The sequence below is a fragment of the Trematomus bernacchii genome, unplaced genomic scaffold (genome assembly GCF_902827165.1).
Source record: "Trematomus bernacchii unplaced genomic scaffold, fTreBer1.1, whole genome shotgun sequence".
In the NCBI taxonomy this organism is placed as follows: Eukaryota; Metazoa; Chordata; class Actinopteri; order Perciformes; family Nototheniidae; genus Trematomus; species Trematomus bernacchii.
Window position 1 is genome coordinate 3,294,688 of NW_022987608.1, and position 22,465 is coordinate 3,317,152.

Consider the following 22,465-nt stretch of genomic DNA (forward strand, 5'->3'; position numbering starts at 1 on the left):
AATACACTCAAGGGTATGCCAAATGATGCCCCTATAGAAACATCACTAAATTATTAAATATTTAATACATGACTTGGAATGGCTAAGGCCTTCTTGTTATGATAGTTGAATTCATATTTACATTGACAAATGGGATCATTTTTTTCAATGTTCTTTATCTTTATTGTATACAATACATCATAAGTCAAAGTCAAAGTCAAAGTCAGCTTTATTGTCAATAATTCTACATGTTGTACATCCAGAAATATCGAAATATCGTTTCCCGCAGTCCTACAGTGTGACATATATACATAAAACAAAAAGGGCCTAGATAAACATGGTATACATTAAACAAAACAAAGGGCCTAGATAACCGGGGTATACAGTTTAAAATGTTAATAATATAATTTAAGTGTTCAAAGTACAGTTTCAGTGCAGTAGCAGCGGAGATGGGCAGAAAAGTGAGTTAGGGGGTTAGAGTCCAGGACCATTTGGGGCAGGGGAGAAAGGTCGGAGGCAGGGTGGAGAGTTCAGGGGAGAGATGTCAGAGGGCGGAAGAGATGGAGGGAGGGGAGAGAGTTCAGCAGCCTGACCGCCTGGTGGAGGAAGCTGTTGCCCAGCCTGGAGGTGCGTGAGCTGAGGCTGAGGAACCTTCTTCCTGAAGGCAGGAGGCTGAAGAGGCTGTTGGAGGGGTGGGTGGAGTCACCCACAATGCTGAGTGCTTTGCGGGTGAGGCGGGTGTTGTATAATGTATGCACACCATTATGTTATATCTTTTAGAACTGTGTGATTGGGAAATTATTTAAATTGGCAACTAAGCAACTGTAACTAACACAGCAATGACACATCCAATACAAATATTATAGCAGTAAGTACAAGATATATAATTATTGTGGGGGAAACTTCTGTGTAGCAATGCAGTAGGAGTCACCGACTCAGGAAGGAGACACATAGAGCTGGAGCTTTGATGTCAAACACTGATGGTTTATTAGGAGCTTCGGCCGGAGAATTCACAAAACAAGTCCAAGAGCCAGAGGTTCTGACTTCACGGTAGAGTTGCCACGTCAATTCTGAAGAACTCTACCCCAGACCCATGTATTTAGCTAGTTCAGAGAGAATAATCAACATTGTGCATAACAAGATAGAATCATAACACCTCTATCAGCTGACGCCAACAGGCAGGAACAGGGAGACAAAACACTGAGAGCACAGCAGCCAAGGTTACAGGTGCGTGTGCTCAGTCAGGACAGTTTGAACTGATACACTGGCTCAAAGTTAGGGCCTTGGAAAATATTTCCCCAACAATTATTACTTTACAAAATAATCTTTATATTTATTTTGAGGCATTATTTATTATGACAACTGTCAAATTGTGTGCCGCCACACAAGAAAGATATGTAAATAAGTTATGGCATTGAATGTGATTAAAGTAGTGATTTTCCATCAGAAGTGCTCAGACATGGGCTTTTATGTGCAGTTTTAAAACTCATCAGAAGGGGGCAGTGTTGGTCATCAAATGTTAAAATATCAGAAATTACATGAGGATACATTGGGATGTACTTTGGCAAGCTTACATAAAGTAAAATAAATTGCATGTCTAATAAATTCTAAAAAATTGCTTCACAGCAACACTGATGTATTCATATATTATGGGAATTGCTGAGTTTATATTCTCTGAAAAGCACAAAAAATGCACAAGTCTAGATCAAACCAGTAATGCAAACAGAGTTATAGTTAGGTCTCTTATTTGTGTGCCTTGGTACCTAGGATTCCTTATTGTATTTTTGTTTGTTTTTAACTCGGCTATATTGTAAACGAGTTCTCCACCTTAATGTATTTCGATCATTACTGCAATAAAACTGTTGCTAGAGGAAGCCACCCTCATTACCATTTGTTCTTTGGAGAGAGCATAGTCTTAATGAGCTGTCTGGAAGGAAACTAATGCAGCTATAGAATTCAACAGCATACAATTTAATAACCATAAATACATTTTATAGTTTAAATGTACATCTGAGTTGGTTAGCCAACAAGCAGATGTTATTTTAGACTTCAAACAATTCAAGAATGAACTTATGATTACTCTGTATTATTCATTTCTCTGCAGGAGAGTGTGTTTTATAGCATATATAAAAAGCTTAATACACAGGGGGAAAGAAGCTTGATACATGAATGTTGCATCAAAATAAAAAATAAAAAAAATAAAAAAAATGGCTTGGAAGGAAGACAGCCAAGACAAGACAAGTGTCATCTGATATGGTTGGCCTCAAATATCTTACTATGTTTGAGTTCAATTTGTCTGCATCTTGAACCAAATTTCTGGGATTTATTTAGTGTTGGGCTGTGCGTTTGCAAGTTAAACAACAGTTACTGTTTGCACTACCTCTACACAGGACCCCAAATAAAGTCATAAAGAATAATTTCATTGTCAAAAACGTGTTTTTCCATTAAAATGCCTCAGTTTATGTGCTCATCATTAATCCTACCATACAAAGAGTAGAGGGAACTTTAAGAGTATGACTGTCAAGCTGATTTTGTAATATATGGCTTACTCCTAAAGGGATTGAGTTGTTTACATATTCAATCAACAATTTTTTTTACAATAATTTTGTTGGAAATAAAACACAATTTAGTTTGTCCTTAAAGTATATTTTGATGCTGATATTTTTTTAGTTCTCTTTAAATGTATGACTTTAAGGCCAACTCAGTGGACATTTTTAAACGACAACCCCCCACTTGAAATGTTCTTTTAGTCTTTATTATTTACCTACCTTTATATTGTTTTATTTATTTTATAGGTCTTTTTATTTGTATTTCTGTTGTACCTATATGTTCACTTTGTTTTATGGGGTTTTATATTTTATATTGTTGCATCGACTCAGTTGTCTTGTGTCTTCTCTGTCAGAGAAAACATTATTTATTTTATTTTCATTATCATACATTTGACCTCCTTGTGTCTATTAACCTGATAAAATGTTATATTTTGCTATATGTACCTTTTAAAGTTCTTAACAAATAATCTGTGGGGAATTTCTAGTTGTTTATTTTTTACTTGTGATGTGTCATTTTGTAAAGCACTTTGAGCTGCAAAAGTGCTATTTTAATAAACGTTTTTTGCTTGTAACTGAGTATTTGAACATTGTAGAAGTTCTTATTTTACTTAAGTACAATATCTAAGTACTGTTTCTACCACTGATCATATGTGTCACCTGCCTGTGACTCCATACTGAGGCTGGATGGTGCTCTCATTCAGCGGGACGGTGAGAGATTCCAACCCGCCTGACGGATGCTTTCCTCGGATTATGGCAGCGACTCTGCTCCTGGGAAGGGAGGAGTTTATTACTGGATAAAGTGCCATTTCCGCATGTCAATACAAATACGTTTCTAAAGACAGGAGGAAGCTGTATGTGCACTACTGCTTTCAGTTCAACAACTAGCCAAAGTTAGCGTGCACTGTAGTTAAATGGTCACATGATGCAGAGCCTGAACGCACACCGGCTGTTAGGTGCCAGGAGCCGCCTCTTCAGGAAACAAACTGATTCCGGAGTGTTTTAAATAAAGTAGGGATTTTCGACTGAGGATAGGTGTAAACATGCTGAAGTTAAAGCAAAAGTTTGACCTGCACAGAGATGTTGTTTCTGACATTCTGAGGAAAGAAGCTTCGGTCTGCAGAGTGAAAGGTGAGGCGTTCAGGCGTCATCGGTAGCCTACTCTTACAAGTTTTGTAATAACTGAATAGCTTTGACTAATAGCTAGCGAACAGTGTCAGTTCAACCTGTCAGTCACTGTTATTAAAGAGCCTAGAGAGTATTTATCTACATGATTCATGTGTGTCATTGCTATGAAATTGCGTAATATCACATACAATGTCAATTTCTTTGAGCAAATTGAGCTTTTAGAAACAATTGAGTGGCTAAAAGTTTGTAGATATATTCCAGTAGATGGAGCCATTTACTCTTCATACTTCCTCTGTAAATACCTTGTAAGGACACCAAAAGAAAAGTTATTATTTCCTGTTAAACGTCCTAACTATGGATACAAGTAGGAATTAAAAGATAAAACATATACAAAATACAATTTAATAAATGAATTTCCAAAATGTATATGGGGTTGCATGCTCTCAGAACCTTCTATCCAAAGACAATACTGTATAATATAAACAATATATCATTTATATTATTTATTTTCACTGTAGCCAATCTCAGTACCAGTATTTGGTGAACATAGGACTGAGAAAAGTCGTGACAAAGATGTGATAACGTGATGCTTGACAGTCGTGGTTCTGCAGGAAATGCACCAAAACTAATTCAGTCCCAGTGGTGGCACATTTATAGATTCCCTCAAAATACATTTGTCCTATACACCTTGGCTCTTTACACATGTATAATAAGTTATTATACAGTGGAACACACTATATCCTCATCAGGCATAACACTTAGTATGTTCAGTGTGAGCAGTAGCAGTCTGCATGCTGTTGTTTAGACATGATGAGACGTATGGGTTCATAATAATGATGCTGTGTCTGCAGAATACTCTGGAGCAGTGGACACCCGGATCCTAAACATTGAGAGGGATGGAGGCATCCTTTACTCCTGGAAGGTAAATTCATAGTGACAGCAATGCAAATTGAATAGTTTCCTTGTGGAATTGACTCATTAATCAAGTGTAATTAGTCTTAACCTTTCTTTTTTAGTGCTTGTTCCAGTTTAGTTTACAGCCTGCATTGGTCTCACTTCTTTTACTCAGTATAGTGTAGTATGTTAGAACAAATTCATATGCATAGAGTTTAAAACTATTCTGTTCCAGCTGTCCACATCCCTCATTTAATCCCCAGGGAGCTAAATATTAACCCCCCATATTTTCTCCAACAGGACACCACAAAATGAAATAAAATTATATTTTCTTACATACAGATTCCTCTATATTTCTGCTTGACATATTTGCAGAAGCCTTGGGATAACGTTCTGTGTGCTGAACTGTGCTTCTCTGCACAACATGAATTTTTAATGATAGGCTCGCCGAACAGTCAGTGGGTTTGCTAGGTTAAAGACAGTGGGCAGCCTGCAAAGAGGAAGCAATCTGTTTTTTCTGTGAACGGTTCACAGCTCCATGCGTGCCTGGCTGCGCCTTGGGTTTCAGAGCAGTTTCCTTCCTTTTATTTAAAATCCTCTGAACCCCGAAATAGTGTTGAGTTGCTGGTTTGAAGTCAAGCAAGTCTAGTCTGGATAATCGGCAAGGTCAGCCGAAGTAATAAGGAGATCAAGTATGGCGGTCTGCACAACAAAGTGGTGCAAGAAACCAGTGGGAAAATATGTCTGCTCAGTCTAGACAGATTAGGAATATCCATCTCTGTAGTTTGATTGATTTAAAGGGGCCCTATTATGCTCATTTTCAGGTTCATATCAGTATGTAGTGTCTCTACTGTGACATGTCTCGATGCTTTAATGTTCAAAAAGGTCTTTATTTTTCTCATACTACCTGTGCTGCAGCACCTCTTTTCACCCTCTGTCTGAAACCAGAGCCCAGTCTGCTCTGATTGGTTAGCTGGCCGGCTCTGTTGTGATTGATCAAGCGCTTAGAGATGTCCCGCCCCTTAGCCTATCACGTACAATGTATTAGAGCGCTAGCTAATAGAAAACTTTGGGATTTTAGCCTTTGCAGACCATTGACATGCACAAAAACCTATATAACATTCATTCTTTTGATAGGGAGCAACAGGGACTACAAGGATTGGGAAATTTGACTCCAACACCAAACAGAACAAGGTACCGTCTGTGTGTGTGTGTCTCCTTCAGATTTGGACTTTTGTGCGTGTGTGTGTTGGCATTTTCCCATGAGGCTGTGCTTTCTCTCCAACAGCTCCTGTACACATTTGACAAGCAGGTGTGTGTCAGCAGCTGCTCCCTGAACAAGGAGGAGACCCTGTTAGGTGAGCCTCTCTTACTTACAGATGAAAGAGTTAGCAGCAAATGAGGCGAAACTCTGACCGTTAATTAGGCAATTAAGTGAGCGACCAAACTCAGGTCTAAATAACAAATTATCTAAGTGTCTAGGGAGCAGTTAAGTATCTCTATAACATTATTATTTTGCAACCCAAAAGAAGAATGGGAAGGACAAAGTTTGTTAGCATATTAATGATTAATGGTGCCAGATCATAGTTGAAGAAATGCTGATTTAGCGTAGCTTCTGTAGAAAATATATGCAAATGAAGTCACATGACCCCTTGCCTGTGCTTTTTTTGCCCTCCCAGCTGTCAGCTTGGCACAAAACACCAGAGGAGAGGAGCGCCTCAAACCAAGTAACACCCGAGATCTCTTCATCATAACGCCTTTTTTAAAACTTCCTCGTTACCTTATTCAAATCATTTCTCATATTGTGTGTTTTAGTATCCAAGTGTCTAACCCTCCTGATCGAGATCCATCCCATCAACAACACTAAAGTCCTCAAGGCGGTAGACTGCAGGGTCAAAGTGCAGGTACAGTGTGTGTGTGTGTGTGTTGTTTTGGGCACTTTCATGCAGGCTTTACTGCAGCCAGGAGCTGATGATGCAGTTATTGTGCATCTGTGCCATATTCTTGTTACTGTTTGTGCTTGTAATTTCCATTTCTTCTCTTACTCACTTAATCATGCTTTATATATCTCTCTTTCTTAGTTTTCTGTATATGATTTACCTTATTAAGCCGCTGTTGGCTGCCCGTGTTCCTTACCGTGTGTTTCTCGTCCAGTTGCCAAACCGCTAATTTAAATAAATGCCAAGAATGTTTAAGGCCTGCATTTAAAATATGGAAATCAGCAAATAAACTCCTCCATCTGGTAGCTGTTGTAAACCACGAGATGCTGACTCATGTTTTCTGCCTCCAGTTCCTGCACGCAGAAACTGACAGGAGATCAGTGCTGGAGAGCCACCTGCTGCTGCTGACTGAGGACGGATGTGAGTGTGTCTGTGTGGGCTATATTTCACTAATCTCTAACAAAACACATCATCACATTGAGAGACATAATCTGTCTTTTTCTTACATTTTGAGGGGAAAAAACCGCCTTCTCGGGGGACACATATAATTGAATACAGTTGTATTTATGTATATCCTTCTGTGTGTTTCAGATGTTGATCTCTACCATGTTATGCTGACGAAACAGGAGGGTTACAGAGTGGTGAGTTAGAATCTAAATTCACCACTTTTTTTTTTACTTTATCCAGCTCCTTACTTTATAAAAAAAGTCCCAAAAGTGGCCCTTCAGCAAAGCTATGAATTGCATAGAGAATATTTCTTGCCGGAGGGTTCTGTGTTGTTTTTTAAAGGTCTGAATTCCACAAACATCCAGAGTAGATAATAAGTAAAAAGATTGTGATTTGTTTACAAAACCCAGTGCATTGAATATATGGTTCCACCTCATTATCCAGCCATAAACGACTCTGTGTCTCGTGCCCCCCGTGGGGAGCTTTGCATTAAGAATTCATTGTGTCCACAAAGCTGAATGTGTTTGTGTGAAACAGGTGATGGCAAATCCGGAGCGTTTGTTAAAAACAGCAGAGAGGATCGTAGAGGACTTCTGCTGGCTCCAGTGGGACGGACACGCACAACGAGTCTACTATCTCACGCATAGTGTGACACACACTCAGGCATGTACTACTGTACTTGTGAGGACATTGCATTTTATAACAATCATCTAAAATGACCAGTTTAGGCAGACAAGGTACGTTTAATAACTCAAAATCCATATCATGTGTCTTTCACAGGACAAGTTTCTCATGCGATGTGTGCAGTTTTACCCCAACCATAACTGCGAAACTATGGTAAATCATCTTTCTGTCTTACACTTTAATAGATAACCTTTTGCTCAAATCATATTCAAAATGTTTTGTTTTTAATGTATATTTTAAAATCTTCTCCCACAGTTGGAATTCCCATTAGAGTTTCCTGCTAATCTTTTCCGCACAGTCAAGTAAGGCAACCACTGCTAGCTTAGTATATTAAATATATTTCTCAGCAGTTATTTTATTCTATATTCTCAATTTCTTTAAATGGTATTGATATGTACCTGTAATCAAAGGAACTAAAAGGATTTTCCTCACACTTCCTCTACTGTAGAAGTTAGTCGTTCATCATTGCTCAGGTTGAAAATATTTAATGTATTTCTTTATTTATATAATTTACTCAAATTAACTAACTAGGACTTTTTTTGTGTTTGTCCAACAGCTTTGTAAATCTGGGTTTCGACCACTATCACGAGAAGAGCCCAGAGCAGGAGCCCCTGAGGATGAAAGTGTTCACAAACATAATAGGTAACACACAAACATTGTTTCGTGAATAATATTTCAGTCACAGATTTGTTCCCCCACCCTCTAGAGATGTAAATAAACTAACTTGTGGTTACAGTTCATGACTAATCCTAAATATGTTTGTGTTTTGCATTTCTATTTCTGAAAACAAGAAAGTAAGTTTTAACAGAAGTTATAATAATAATAATCAAATTATATGCACAATAAATCACATACAGATTTAGAAAATCAAGACTGATGTGATTTTGTAATGAACAATTCCAGTGAATATTAAATAATCAAAAGATTGTTGGAAGAATTTGGTTTCAAAATGATTGTTCTGATCATGGGGAGGCTGTAGCTCAGTGGGTAGTGCGCTGAACTTCGAATCAGGAGATAGGTAGAGAGACACTTCACCCCAAATTGCTCCTGTGGGGATTGCCCACAGTACTGAATGTATGTAAGTCGCTTTGGATAAAAGTAACATATAATGTAATGTAATAATGATCACTAAAAAAGGCAAGTTGAATCTGTTGCCAATTGTACAGTATGATTTATAGTGTGTCACAGAAGTAAACAAAGGAGTCCAATGGAGGGGTTTCAGGTAGGGTTTCAGGTAGGGTTTCAGGTAGGGTTTCGAGTGTGGGAGAAACACTCGAACACTCCCCATTAGCCTTTGCAGACCATTCACATGCACAAAAACCTATATCACACACTACAGGAAAGGGAAAACCCCAAATGCACAACAGGGCCTCTTTAAAATAGTCCTATGTGATTGCCATCAAAGGCACCAACAATTGACATGTATTAATATGTTACCCTCAACAAAAAGTAATGTTCAGTGTTTTGGAATAAGACTTTTCCAAATGATTGCATGTTTTCATATTAGAATTCAAACCTTGAATTACCATTTGATTAATTTATTCATGAAATTGATGATTGAGGCTTTGATTTCAAGACCAAATCCGACTGCCTTTTTACTTTCCATCGAAAATACATCACACCTTATTTACTTTTTATTGAACGTCGTGAATGTTTTCACTGATGTTGCCCTACTGTGTGATCCATAACCTTTCTGTCCCTGTCGTTTGTTTTTAGGAAGCATGTGTGTGTGCTACAGCCAACATATCAAAGCCAAACAGGAAGTGATCTACACTGTGCTTTTAGTCCACAAAGGTGTGTAAATACCTCATTTATTTTTGCTGTCTCTATTCCTATGCCTCTGTTTTTATCTTGAGCATATGCTGAGAAAATTGGATTTCTTCTCTCCTCCTGCAGACTGCAGCAAGACGTTCAGAGTGTCTCTGGGCAGCGAGCAGAAAGCCAGACATCTCCATCCGCTCTTCATTCCTATAGGTCATTGCACACACAGAAATGTAAAACAGTCACACACACACACGCCTCAGAAGCCTTATAAATTCAACTCAAGTGTGTGAGAGGTTTACATGAATACCTACAAATGAGCGCATGTGTCCTCGGTCTGGTGTACATACAGAATACTAATATAACAGGTGTATAAGTGAGGCTGTTATTTTCTCGTAGGTTACCACATCCTGGTGTACCTGCAGGACCATTTCCTCCACTGTATCAACACCAGGCAGCAGGAGAGAGTCTGTCACTCCCTCTTTCTCTCAGGTGAGACATGGTTTTTGTTCAATTAGTGTCCAAGCTGAGTGGAGAGCAGTTTGTTTACTTCCTTTCTCATCCACACTACAAGCCCCTTTTTCCCTGATATAGTTTTTTAACCTTCCTGTCGTGTTCGTTTCTTTCCTCAAATTTGATCGGTCTGTTTTAACTGCTCTTACATTAACACAACAACCATTAATCATCAGCACTTTTAATTGAACACCCTTTTAAAGCTGTAAACAATGTCTCATTCTACTGGTTTACGTGAATAAGTGTAGTAAATAAACAAAGAATAGACACTGAAAATGTATTTGATTTGTGTGTGTGTACTATCTGATGGATGAACATAATGTAGGGTTACCCATACATTTCCTATGGAGGTCATTTTTAACCGGGAACATCATAGGTGTTACAAAGTTGACTACACCACTCAAAATGTAATGAAAGTGCTTATAAGATAAGATAGTACTTTATTGATTCCAATTTGGGAAATGTTTGTGTTGCAGCAGCATAAAAAGACATGGCATTGTACAATAAAAATTAGAAATTAAGTAGAAAATATACATATAATACAATATATACAATAAAAAAAGTTATTATATATACATCAGCAACGAAATATGTTTCAATGCCTACCGTGGAGGATATCATAAGGCCTTGAGGCAATCAAATGTAAAACACATTATTTATGATTGATGAAAGAAGTCAATCGATCATATTTGACCCAAGAACGACAGTACATGGATCCTGTACAAACACACAGCTTTCATTTTATTTTATTGGTTTTCTCTGTCTCTCCCTGTCTGGACGACCTTCAGGTCTTGATGTGGACCTGGGTTTGCAGTCTCAGTCAGCTGACGTCACAGTGTTGCACTCAGAAGAAGAGTCCAGTGGCAGTGTGTTGGACCTGGGCAGCGGCAGGATCCACGAGGCCGAGCTGAGCCCTGCCTTCCTGCTGAAGATCCTGCGAGCTCCTTCCAGGTGAGCGTGCTTCAAGACTTTTTGAGGAAATAAAAGATTCATGTCTATCAGGGTTAATGTTTCTATACATAGATGAGGAACTTGAGAGCAGAGGGAGGTATATATATATATACATCGAGCAGGTGGAAAGGAGAAGTCTTTTTTTGAAAGGTTATTTTGGTACATACACACCTGCAGTGTCTTGGGATAAACTGGTGCAACATGTTCTTGTTTATAAATACAGACTATGGTTGGAACGAGCCAATTGCTAACCCTCAAGTATCTACATTTGCAGCTTTCTCAAGAACAGCTCATCCCAAAAACCTCTCACCAAAACACCCTTCAAGTGAGAAGTTGATCGAATGAGCTGTTCTAAAAATGATTAATAGATATGTCTCATAGATCTCTCTCTTTCCAATTTCTTTATCTGTTCTTGAATGTAATCTTGCCAGCTTTGCCGAACGAGCCTTACCCGATGTGTAAGTGCTGTAAACATGCATTACTTTTTAAAGCCAGCAGGGGGAAACTTCACTGGTTGCAAGAAAAGTCAGATTGTCTAGAAGTCTATGAGAAATGTACCCTACGTCTCACTCAAATTATAACATCAAGGAATATTTTCTTAATGAGTTTATGGTCTAAATCGCTTCGTTGATACATCATGGTTCTATTGAATTTCTATTGGTCCGATGTGGATTCAAATAGACAAAAAAAGCAGGGTACGCTACGGATTGTCAGGTCGCTACCACAATGTTTTCAGTTCATGAAAGTTCATTTTAACATTCTGGTCTTCTAAAATTGTCTCGTTAAGCGTTTTCTTTCTCTACCGTCTAACGTCACTTCTGTTTCCAAAAAAACAAACTCAGCGTTTCCAAACGTTAGCCAACAAACCAATGGGTGATGTCAAGTAGTGTACCTCAATAATACACTACACAATGTGTACATAATGAACTACTCCCATACTCAACACGTCACGATTTGGGTCCTCAGCAACATCCATGTATATAAATGTGAAGTAAGCTGGCTACACACCAACCCGATTTTGGGAGTCAGAGGCCGTCGGAGGCAGTCGGGCATTCGCGGCGCCCTACTCAGGTTGGTGTGTCCCGCACCGTCGTCTCTTTACGGCACCTTTTCAGAGAAAGTCGGCCCAAGCAATCACTCTGATTGGCTGTTCACACTACCGCTGCCTGCTGGTAAGGACAGTTATTGCCACTCGTCGACTGAAGTATTTGCGGTGTGTTCGTAGGCGGGCGGCGTAGCCGACGCAGGCGACGTAGCTGACGTAAAAGTCAGGACGCCTTCGGTACGCGTTCTTTGGTCTCAGGTGGGTGTGTAGCGGCCACACACACACACACACACACACACACACACACACACACACACACACACACACACACTTCAATATTAATTGGATGTAAGAACAACTATAGCTTGACTCATTGCCAGAAAGGTCAACCACCGTGCCTAATGAGGACACATCAGGGACCCCTTGTTGGTTCTTTGACAACATTTTGTTATTTTCTGCTTCATTCATTCATAAATCCCACTTTTAAACGGCTCATATATCACATTGCTGTACCCAAATGTTGGCTGTCTGCCTGTGCTTCTGCTGCGTGTCTGTGTGTTTGAATGTGCTTATGTTGTATAAAAGTTCATTTGCTGTATCATGTCACCCGTGTCCAAGGTGTCCCAGCAGCAAGACTGACCCTCAGCGCATGGCCGCCCTCCACTGCCTGCTGGTGTACCTGGGAAACGACCCAAACCTGGAGCTGAAGGTACAAAAATGGAAAAAAAAGACAGGAAAGGAGATGGGAGGACAAAAGGATTGACATTTAAAGCAAACTTTCTGAGTTTTTTAGCATCAGGTAACCTACAGTAATAACCATCAGGTAACCACAATAACCCAAACATTGATTTGAATAAAACAAAATCTGACAGAGAATGCACTCACCATTGATAAATTGCATGTTAATTTCACTGCAAGGTGCTTTCATGGATGGCAAAGTAGCAATAAATTGATTTAAGGCAGGTTTTCTGCACTTCTGTGTGAACTCAGTAGGTGTCGACCTTGAGTTGGAGGTGCACAGGTGGAGGGAGGAGAAAGAAAAGCTGTAATAAAACATTAAAGGAGCGCAAAGACATGGACAGAGATCAAACAGAGCCAGACAAAGAGAGAGAGAAAGGGGCAAATATTTTCCTGGAGACAGCGCTGACTATGACTCAGACTCAATTAAGACGTCCCCGCCGTCCTGATAGATTGTAATACATTCTTTCTTTAGAGGTTAACTGAGTCACTTAGCTTCAGGAGTGCAGATAAAAAAAGTGATGGACAGTGTTATTGTTCGTTATTTTAAGATAATGCTGTGCACATTATGTTGATTTACTTTTCCTTTTCTTTCTCTTCACACATATGTTATGCAGAATTTATGTTTTCTGATATCTTTCATCAGAGGAATGGGCTGCATAATATAAGGTTTCACTCTGACTGTGAGCTTTGCAGAGACTCTCTTGAGGACATCTTTATTTGTAATTGAAACATTAGTTTATCGAACAATTCAGCAGTAACTACAACTGTTTTACAATCAAATTGGAGAACCACTGAGTCTGTAGCCAGCATGCTCACAGTGACAATACTAACATGCCGATGTTCAGAAGTGTGTTTTGCCATATTCACCATCTTAATTTAGTGTGTAGGATATGCTGACATTGTTTTATGTTAGACATGTAAAGTACTTCCAGATGCTAACTTGCATGCTGGGCAATTTGCACAATTAGCACAAGTTGTATCAATTAGCCTATAGCCTATACGTCCAATAGTTAAAAAATGGCGTGGCCCTTTATAATTAAGATTAAGATAATGGATTGAACAGTTATTAAGATAATTGTGGAGTGGTTTTGGGGGTTATTGATGATGCCGAATTAATTTCTTACATTTTGAGGTCCAAATACTATGAAATATGAATAACATACTTGTACTTTATTATACTTATACCATTCACTGATGGTCCAATAACTAAGCTTTAGAAGTGAGGGAAAAGGGTTAAGACAACATACCTATAATTATGACAGGAACACTTAATATTGTCCCATGACTAACTGGGAAATCAATGTTTTTAACCAGCTTTGGACACAGAATACCAGCTTCAAGTCTTTATGCTAAGCTAAGCTAAGCTAATCGGCTACTGGCTCTAACCTCATGCTAACACAGATATGAGTGGAAGCATTTCATCATTAGTAGAAAAGTGGATATTTCCATCACCTATTCTTTTAAAAGCCAAACGATAAACTAATTATATTTAAAACTACTACAGTGAAGGATTATAAAGGAACTGGACTGTGTGACACCCCAAAATAATATAATATGGCTTCTTTAACATAAAGAAAAATTGAAATATTCTGGTATATGGAAATCTTTTCTAAGTATATTGGACTGTATTATTGTAATATGTAAGATGACATTATATATAACCCATCTTTTATTTTATTTTTGTTATACCTGTGTTATTTACATTTATTATTGATTTGATTTCTATACGTTTAGTTTTTCATATTCTCATGTTGAATTTCTTGGATTTGAGACCTTCTACATGTCGGGACCCCTTATTAAAGAAACTGTTCAGCAGTTCATGAAAGTTAATTGTAACATTCTGGTCTTCTAAAATTGTCTCGTTAAGCGTTTTTGTCTCTACCGTCTAATGTCACAGTGACTTAATTACAGTACCTCAATAATACACTAAACAATGTGTACATAAAACACTACTCCTGTACTGAACACTAAATTATTTGGGTCCTCAGCAACATCCATGTATTTACAGTATTATACCTGTATATGTTATTTATGTTCTCAGTGTTATTATTGATTTGATTTCTATGCGTTTTGTTTTTCATATTCTCATGTTGAATTTCTTGGATTTGAGACCTTCTACATGTTGGGACCCCTTGTTAACCCTTACAGTAGATGCACGAGTGACTGGACCCTACACTCTTCCATAAGTGGGTCAAAAAGGACCCGTATTAGAATAATATGTGTTTTTATGCCATTTTTGTCATTTTGGTTAAGAAAAATCACTTGTATTATATTTTGGTTCACACTAGAAATATTTTATATTTAAATTTTCACTATTTATCATTTTAGACATTTTTTTTATACTTTGAAAAAAAACGAAATTCCATAGAAAATGCATGCGGGTCATTTTTGACCCACTTATGGAAGCTTGGGGTAGTAATACAATTTCTTAAAATGTAAATTAAAAATTTGAATGGCATGATATCCAAAACATGTTTTTTGAGGAATAGCTGGAATATGAAATGATAAAAAAATGTAATTACAAAGATACTCTACGAAAACCACCTCACCGGGTCAAAAAAGACCCACTTACAGTATGCATCTAAGGGTTAAAGAAACTGTTCATCTAAATTGGAGTACTAATGGATGTAAAGGGGAATGTGAGAAAATAACTAATAAAGAATACGACACAAAAACGACTACAGTATGTTCTGCATCTCCCGCTCATTGACACCCGTCTCCTGTGTGTCTCCCTCCAGATCACCGAGTGGCTCTTTGACAACGTGAATGCCTTCGACTCCTTTGATCAGATCCAAGAGTTCATTCTAGGTCAGTGGCAGCCGAAGCATCTGGGACACAAATCTGCTCAGTTCCACTTCTTCTTTTTCTCGCTGCTCTCTTGCTCTTTTTATGTCTCCTTCTGCTTGTGGTTACCAGGCTGCTTACATCTCATCTACACAAAACTGGATTCTTTCATCAGCTCCGTTTGACTCTGTTTCTCTTGCAAACTTGTGCCAGAGTCGCAATTAGAGACCTTGGGAGAAAAGATATGATTTAGTCCCGGAGCAGAAACACATTTCAATGCAGTGTTGGCACGTCACAAAGTACATTTACTCAAGAGCTGCACTTAAGTACAATTTACAGGTATTTGTACTTTTCATTTTGTGCTTTTCTCAACTATATTTTGGAAGCACATTTGGTTGACAGCTTTAGTTAATAGTGACTTTGCAGGTTCATCTTTCTGACAAGATATATAAATCAACTAATGAATAATGTACTATCATGAATTAAGATTGCTGGCAGTAAAAATAAAAAGGCATTACCAGCTGCAGCATTTAAATAATGAACACATTAATGCGTCATTAATTACAATCCGGTAGTATTAAAAATATATCACTCCGAAAATGGCCATTCTGCATATTGATTACTTTTAGTTTAGCTACTTTAATTTCTTTTTGGATGCTCATACTTTTGCACATGTACTGGGATGCAGGTGTATTTCTACACTGTGGTATTAATACTTTTACTTACTTAAATTCTAGAGTACTTATTCCACCTCTGTTCAAATGCCCCATGATGTCTGCTTGAAGAAAATATAAGAGCACATGAAATTAATTTCACATTAACGAAAAGGCCATCACGGTCCTAGAGCATCACATTATATATACTGTAGGAGCACCTTGCTGAAGACATTAGCATATTATTCAAGCTGCAGTAACTACTAGGTCTAATACGCAGAGGTCCTATTAATACAAGGGTTACTGTATATGAAGACAATTATGTTGGCCTCATAAATAAAACATAAGAAGCCTGTGCTCACTAATCTATCATAGTGAGTGTGGTGGGATTTAGTGGGTAAGAAAACTGACAAAAGCCTTTTTCTCAAGCAGGGAATAATATAATGAGTTACATTGTTCAAACACAGAATAAAAAGACCAATGTCTTCATAAAACATCCTGTAATATCTCTGTCAGGACTTATCGTATAATAACATACGATCTGTATTAGCTACTCAACAGAAGGTTTCATATTTATATAATCTTAAAGGCAGTAATCCACACAATATTTTTGCATAAATATCGCTTCAATCCCAAGGAGAGCGCACACCACCGATCTGAATGTTCAAGCTTTACTCAGTTTAACTACCGACGAACGATATCCTTCCTGTCAACAATCGGTCTGCTGTGTGAATAACATCAGCCGTATTGACTGCTTAATCCTGAGGCTAAAATTAGGAGAGCAGCCACAAATCCTCCACACTAAACTATAGTGGATCTGGATCGGTCTGTCTCACAAACACAAAAGATTTGCACACACGAGATCTTTGTTTCGCTAAAGATGGCTGATTCATGTCTTGCTTGGATACGATCAAAAAAGGGAAAAATACATTTTCTAAACTGGAGCAAAGTACGGTTGAAAATGGAAATCTTGCCTCAAAATATAAAGTACTCTGCACTTTATAAAACCTATTAAGTTCTGTCAAACTAAATTCATGATGACATTTTGAAAGGAAAGGTCAGAGAGCTAAGGAGTTCCAGACGGACAACACTTCAGGAGCAGCGCTAAGGAAAGTGATTGATGATCTTAAATGTGACATCAGGCAGAGGTTGTACTTTATTTTAAAGATCCCCTCCACTCAATCATGTGTTTTCATCATGATAGCTTATGTAGCCTAGCTTTTACAAATACAAATGGATTCTAAAATGAGGCATAATTCACCTGTTTGCCGTTGGCCAGTGGGCAAAATTGGAAACATCGGCCCGTCATATCCAGAACTTAAACGACATCCATGCCTCTAATAAAGTAAATCAATCTGTGTTGTATTAAATGAATTCAGACTGTACTCTCTCTGTTCGTCATGTCACACAGCATCTCTATACAGAATAAGCTATGAGAAGTCTCTCAGCCTGGATAATGTCCTGCCCTACTCCTCTGTGCTCGACAAGAAGGTAACACACACACACACACACACACACACACACACACACACACACACACACACACACAGACACTCACTCACACACACTATTATACAATTGAGAATGCGCATAAAAATAAAAGGCAGCCATATGTGTGTGTACTGTATGAATGCAGTATGAGGACACAATTTGAATTCTGTCTTCTTTCTTTGTGCCTAACAAACACACACACACACACACACGCACACTTGTGTTTTCTAGGAGATACCAGCGTGTCTGTTGGAGGTCCCTGGTGTGTTGTGTACCACTGAGCTGCATATTGAACCCGTGTTCAAAGGCAAGGTAACAACCTCCATTTTTTAAATCACATTTATTATTTTTGAAACTGCTTGTAAGCGTTCTTGAACAATATATATGACTGTTGTGTTTTTAGTTACAGCATATACCCTATTTCCAGGAACCAGTTCATAAAGCGTGCATTAAGGTTGCTGATTAAATGTGTGTTTGTCACATGCTGGGAAATGACTTCATTCTGACATTGTGTGTGTGTGTGTGTGTGTGTGTGTGTGTGTGTGTGTGTGTGTGTGTGTGTGTGTGTGTGTGTGTGTGTGTGTGTGTGTGTGTGTGTGTGTGTGTGTGTGTGTGTGTGTGTGTGTGTGTGTGTGTGTGTGTGTGTGTGTGTGTGTGTGTGTGTGTGTGTGGTGTGTGTGTGTGTGTGTGTGTGTGTGTGTGTGTGTGTGTGTGTGTGTGTGTGTGTGGTGTGTGTGTGTGTGTGTGTGTGTGTGTGTGTGTGTGTGTGTGTGTCTCTGTGTGTGTGTCTCTCTGTGTGTGTGTGTGTGTCTCTCTCTGTGTGTGTGTGTATGTCTCTGTGTGTATGTCTCTGTGTGTGTGTGTGTGTGTGTGCGTGTGTGTGTGTAGGCCAGAAGTCTCCAGGGTTTCTGGTCAGAGCTGCAGTGGAACACGGAGAGGACAAAATATCTGGATGCTGATCCCAATTCCAGATACAGAACCTCACACATACAAGCCGACTGGGATAAACTGGTGAGTGTGTGCGTCTCATGCATAAGACTGATGAACAATTGATTATTTGTTAAAGGGGCCCTATAATGCTTTTTGGGGTTTTCCCTTTCCTGTCGTGTGTTATGTAGATATCCCACTATGTGATGTAAGTGGAACAAGAGCCTTGTGTGTTGTGGAGTGCCTGTGTTCATCAAGGATCAAACAACGCACAAAACGTATTTTTGATATGTTTAAATCCAAAGAAATACATTTGTTTAGGAGACATTTAGTCATACAAGCTGCTTTTTTAAAGGGCAACATTTTTATTTGAGTCCACTTCAGTGTTGGGGTTTTCTAAAGTATGATAATCCAAACTGTGTTTTAATTTGGGAATTGAGGTGCATTGGTACAGATGAGAATAATCTTCGAGCTTTTAAACCGGCTCTATTTCCCTTTCCTGTATTGTGTTATAAGTATCTGAGGTGCTGCAGCACAGGCAGTATAAGAAAAATAAAGAGCTTTTTGAAACATTAAAGCATGGACACATGTCACAGAAGAGGCACAAAATACAAAAATGGGCAAAATAGGCCCACACTGTTGCCCATAAAGTTGTAATAAAACATTTTTGACCTCTTCCCATGAAATAGGAATAAAAAGAGGAATGTGTCTGAAAACAAATTTCTTCCAACTTTATGGGCATCGGTGTATTTAAACTTACACCAAGGATGTGTCTTGTGTATGCCAGCACACCTTTGGGTCTTTACTGAACAATGAGAGCATTATTCTCCGCCCTCCCATGATGCTCCTTCTTGTTTCAGAGGGCCGAGAGGAGACCTTCCAGCCACATGAACCACATCGAGGAGAACACCAAGAAGTAGGTCTGCCTCCCACTGGAGCTTTGTTAAAAAAAAGTACATCACTGTATAGACACACAGTCCTAAAACTGGAGAGAGGGAACGCATGACTGCAGCTCTGCGCTACGTTTAAGTGTTTGCTGCACTGTTGTCTCAAAATTGGGTTTGGAAAAGTACTTAACTTGTGCACTAACAGGAACAGTAGAACTGTTACTCAAGTGCAGCTATCCTTGAAAGTTGCATTGATTTTCCCAACAGAGCTGCTAAAGCTGAATGTGAAAAATACATTGAGCTGTAACGTCCTTAAAACACCATCCCAGTGTTATTGCTACGCTTCTTACTGTTAACCCTAAAAGGTCTGGAACCAACAATGCTTTAATTTGTTAAAAATGTAATGTAATCTCAATCATCACCTATGACCCATTAGTGTGTTGTGCTGTCTGTATTTGAAGAAACCCTGCTCCATGCCTTTTATTTTCTAACTTTCAGTGTTCAGGGAATGTCCAGGCTTAAACACATTTTATATAAAACAATACGTTTAGCCTTTCTTCTCAGAGTGGTGCAGGAATGCGTCCTAGAAGCTGGTCATGAGTTAGCATTTTAGCACTTTCGGCAAGTCAATTTGGGTTATTTGTTAGAGGCCTGAAATAAGGTCTTTGGTTATTACATGATTAAGTAATTTTAACGTTTTGTTCTACGATATAAATGTTACAACCACATAGATCATTTATGAATCCATACATCTACAAAACGGTTGTATCATGCTGTAAACAATTCTGCATACAACTGCAGAAATTATCATGCTAAACGTGTGTTTGATTAAATCCAATCGAAAATTCCTTTTGGTTCTACATTGAGGAAACCAGGGTGATGATAACTTCTGGGTCAGCCTTCAATATGACGTCCTCCCTGCAACATTCGTTCCCAGTTATTAAATAGCGCCACGTAGCTGCTGTTAGCTGCTGGCTGTGTCTGTTCCACCATACGAGCCAAAAACACTCACACACCTCAGCAGGATGAAGAGCCTCTTCAGCTGCATCCATTCAACAATCTGGCACCTGTGTGTGTGTGTGTGTGTGTGTGTGTGTGTGTGTGTGTGTGTGTGTGTGTGTGTGTGTGTGTGTGTGTGTGTGTGTGTGTGTGTGTGTGTGTGTGTGTGTGTGTGTGTGTGTGTGTGTGTGTGTGGTGTGTGTGTGTGTGTGTGTGTGTGTGTGTGTGTGTGTGTGTGTGTGTGTGTGTGTGTGTGTGTGTGTGTGTGTGTGTGTGTGTGTGTGTGTGTGTGTGTGTGTGTGTGTGTGTGTGTGTGTGTGTGTGTGTGTGTGTGTGGTGTGTGTGTGTGTGTGTGTGTGTGTTACTCATAGGTGAGGAATTTCACTGGGGTGCATTTCAGCTGTGGATTATTATACATTTGGTGAGCTGGAGAATATGTGCAGCAGCAGTATGTGGAATTGACTCAGAATAAAACATGTTCATTATGAAGAAGGAGCAGAGCAGCAGTGGCTCATTGATTTTTTTGCACAGAGGAATAGGATCCTTCTGGCTTTGGCTACAGACAACATATGTTAGTAGAATCCATTCAACACTGGTTTGGGGGATTTCATGGGCTCTTTCTTTAAATAACCAAAAATACAGAGCATTGACCGCCTTACTGCTGCTGGAGAACACACACATGTGTCTGAATTATGAAGTTGTTTCTCAGCTTGCATTCGTTCTGAGGTATACACAATCAGTGGAAGAATAAAACATAGTGGTATATATTAAATATGTGAAGCAGGTTTAAAAAGTACTGTTTAGGGTGTTAGAAAATAAACAAACCTATACATAAAAAAACAAACTGAAAATACATATTTACAGTGAAAGATATATATATATATATACAGAGTATCTCTATTGAATTCACAATATAAATACACAGAATTGACGTCAGTGTACATGATAGGCCGACCTACAACTGACAAAATGTAAACATATGTAAATATCTACAAAATCTCCCCGAACATTCAAAGTTCTCACAATTATTATATGACGTTTCACTTGCAAGAAACCGTGTGTAGCTTGTTATTAGGTTGCTCTGTGAATATAAAATAGTTTATGATCAAGTGATGATGGACCCCTGATGTCGTACCTGCCTTGAATTAAATTCTACCACGGATCAAACCAAAAAGCCTTTTTGCTTCACAATTACCTTCTCTTCCTCCAGGCCAAACTCAGCACCTGCTTACTAACTTTTTCTACTTTTGATATATTTTTGCTGTGGAGTGCAGCAGCGAGCCTGACTCCGCCTCAGCTTACAGCGCAGAAAGTAAGACTCTTATTTTAATGCTGGCTGGAGGGATTGTTTTCACACAAAGCTTTTTCTCCTTGTTTTGTAGAGTTCTATCGATGGTGGACACCTGGTGTCTTGGTAAGACGCATGAGCACACTGAAACACACACATAAATCCATAAATGCAACACACACACACACACACACACACACACACACACAGGAACACACAATACAGGGAGTGGGGATAGCGTAAACAACAAAACCTTGGATATAATGGAGCTCAAAACTGTGTGTGAGTGTGTTTGTGTCATCGTCTGAAGTTGCATTCTTCACGCTCGCTGGAGAATTCGGCTGAACAGAACCACCACACTCATTTATCTTGGAGGGAGGTCGAGGGGGGAAAGGGAAGGGGATAAGAAAAGGGAAAATAGAGCGAAATATATATTTTTTTAAGAGGATTGAATGCTACAATTATGATATAACAGTGGGGATTTTATTCCTCCTTCACCTCCCTACCTTTCTCTCAGAACTACAGTGCAGATGTTTTGTCTCAGCCGCAACACACACCCTCACCTCACTTAATCCTCATGGATGATGTCATACACCTCCCTCAGATTCACTTGTTAAACCAACACTCATTGTAATCACTCCTCAAATAACACTTATTCACAGATTATAGCACTCATGCAAGAATCTGCCTTATTTATCACCCTGCAGTAAATCATTGTAAGGCTTTTTGTTGGAGCACAATGCATTGAACTTCCACCTGCTCCCTCCCAATAAGAATCTGCTCGTTGTGTCAAATATTGAATACACA

At 38.9% G+C, this 22,465-nt stretch overlaps 1 protein-coding gene across 1 annotated transcript in view; it reads left to right on the forward strand.

The window, feature by feature from the left end:
• Positions 1-3,400: 3,400 nt before the first annotated feature.
• The window catches only part of gsap (gamma-secretase activating protein), a 34,458-nt gene continuing 15,393 nt past the window's right edge, over positions 3,401-22,465 (forward strand). Inside the window, exons 1-23 of the mRNA XM_034131469.1 lie at positions 3,401-3,656; positions 4,505-4,575; positions 5,685-5,741; positions 5,836-5,905; positions 6,227-6,274; positions 6,363-6,451; positions 6,838-6,907; positions 7,079-7,128; positions 7,472-7,597; positions 7,715-7,771; positions 7,874-7,920; positions 8,175-8,260; positions 9,335-9,412; positions 9,515-9,592; positions 9,779-9,871; positions 10,681-10,843; positions 12,507-12,597; positions 15,368-15,437; positions 17,478-17,557; positions 17,789-17,869; positions 18,446-18,568; positions 19,345-19,400; positions 21,753-21,784. Of these exons, the coding sequence (XP_033987360.1) occupies positions 3,569-3,656; positions 4,505-4,575; positions 5,685-5,741; positions 5,836-5,905; positions 6,227-6,274; positions 6,363-6,451; positions 6,838-6,907; positions 7,079-7,128; positions 7,472-7,597; positions 7,715-7,771; positions 7,874-7,920; positions 8,175-8,260; positions 9,335-9,412; positions 9,515-9,592; positions 9,779-9,871; positions 10,681-10,843; positions 12,507-12,597; positions 15,368-15,437; positions 17,478-17,557; positions 17,789-17,869; positions 18,446-18,568; positions 19,345-19,400; positions 21,753-21,784 (1,804 nt within the window). The 5' untranslated portion in view covers positions 3,401-3,568. The remainder of the gene's footprint in view (positions 3,657-4,504; positions 4,576-5,684; positions 5,742-5,835; positions 5,906-6,226; positions 6,275-6,362; positions 6,452-6,837; positions 6,908-7,078; positions 7,129-7,471; positions 7,598-7,714; positions 7,772-7,873; positions 7,921-8,174; positions 8,261-9,334; positions 9,413-9,514; positions 9,593-9,778; positions 9,872-10,680; positions 10,844-12,506; positions 12,598-15,367; positions 15,438-17,477; positions 17,558-17,788; positions 17,870-18,445; positions 18,569-19,344; positions 19,401-21,752; positions 21,785-22,465) is intronic.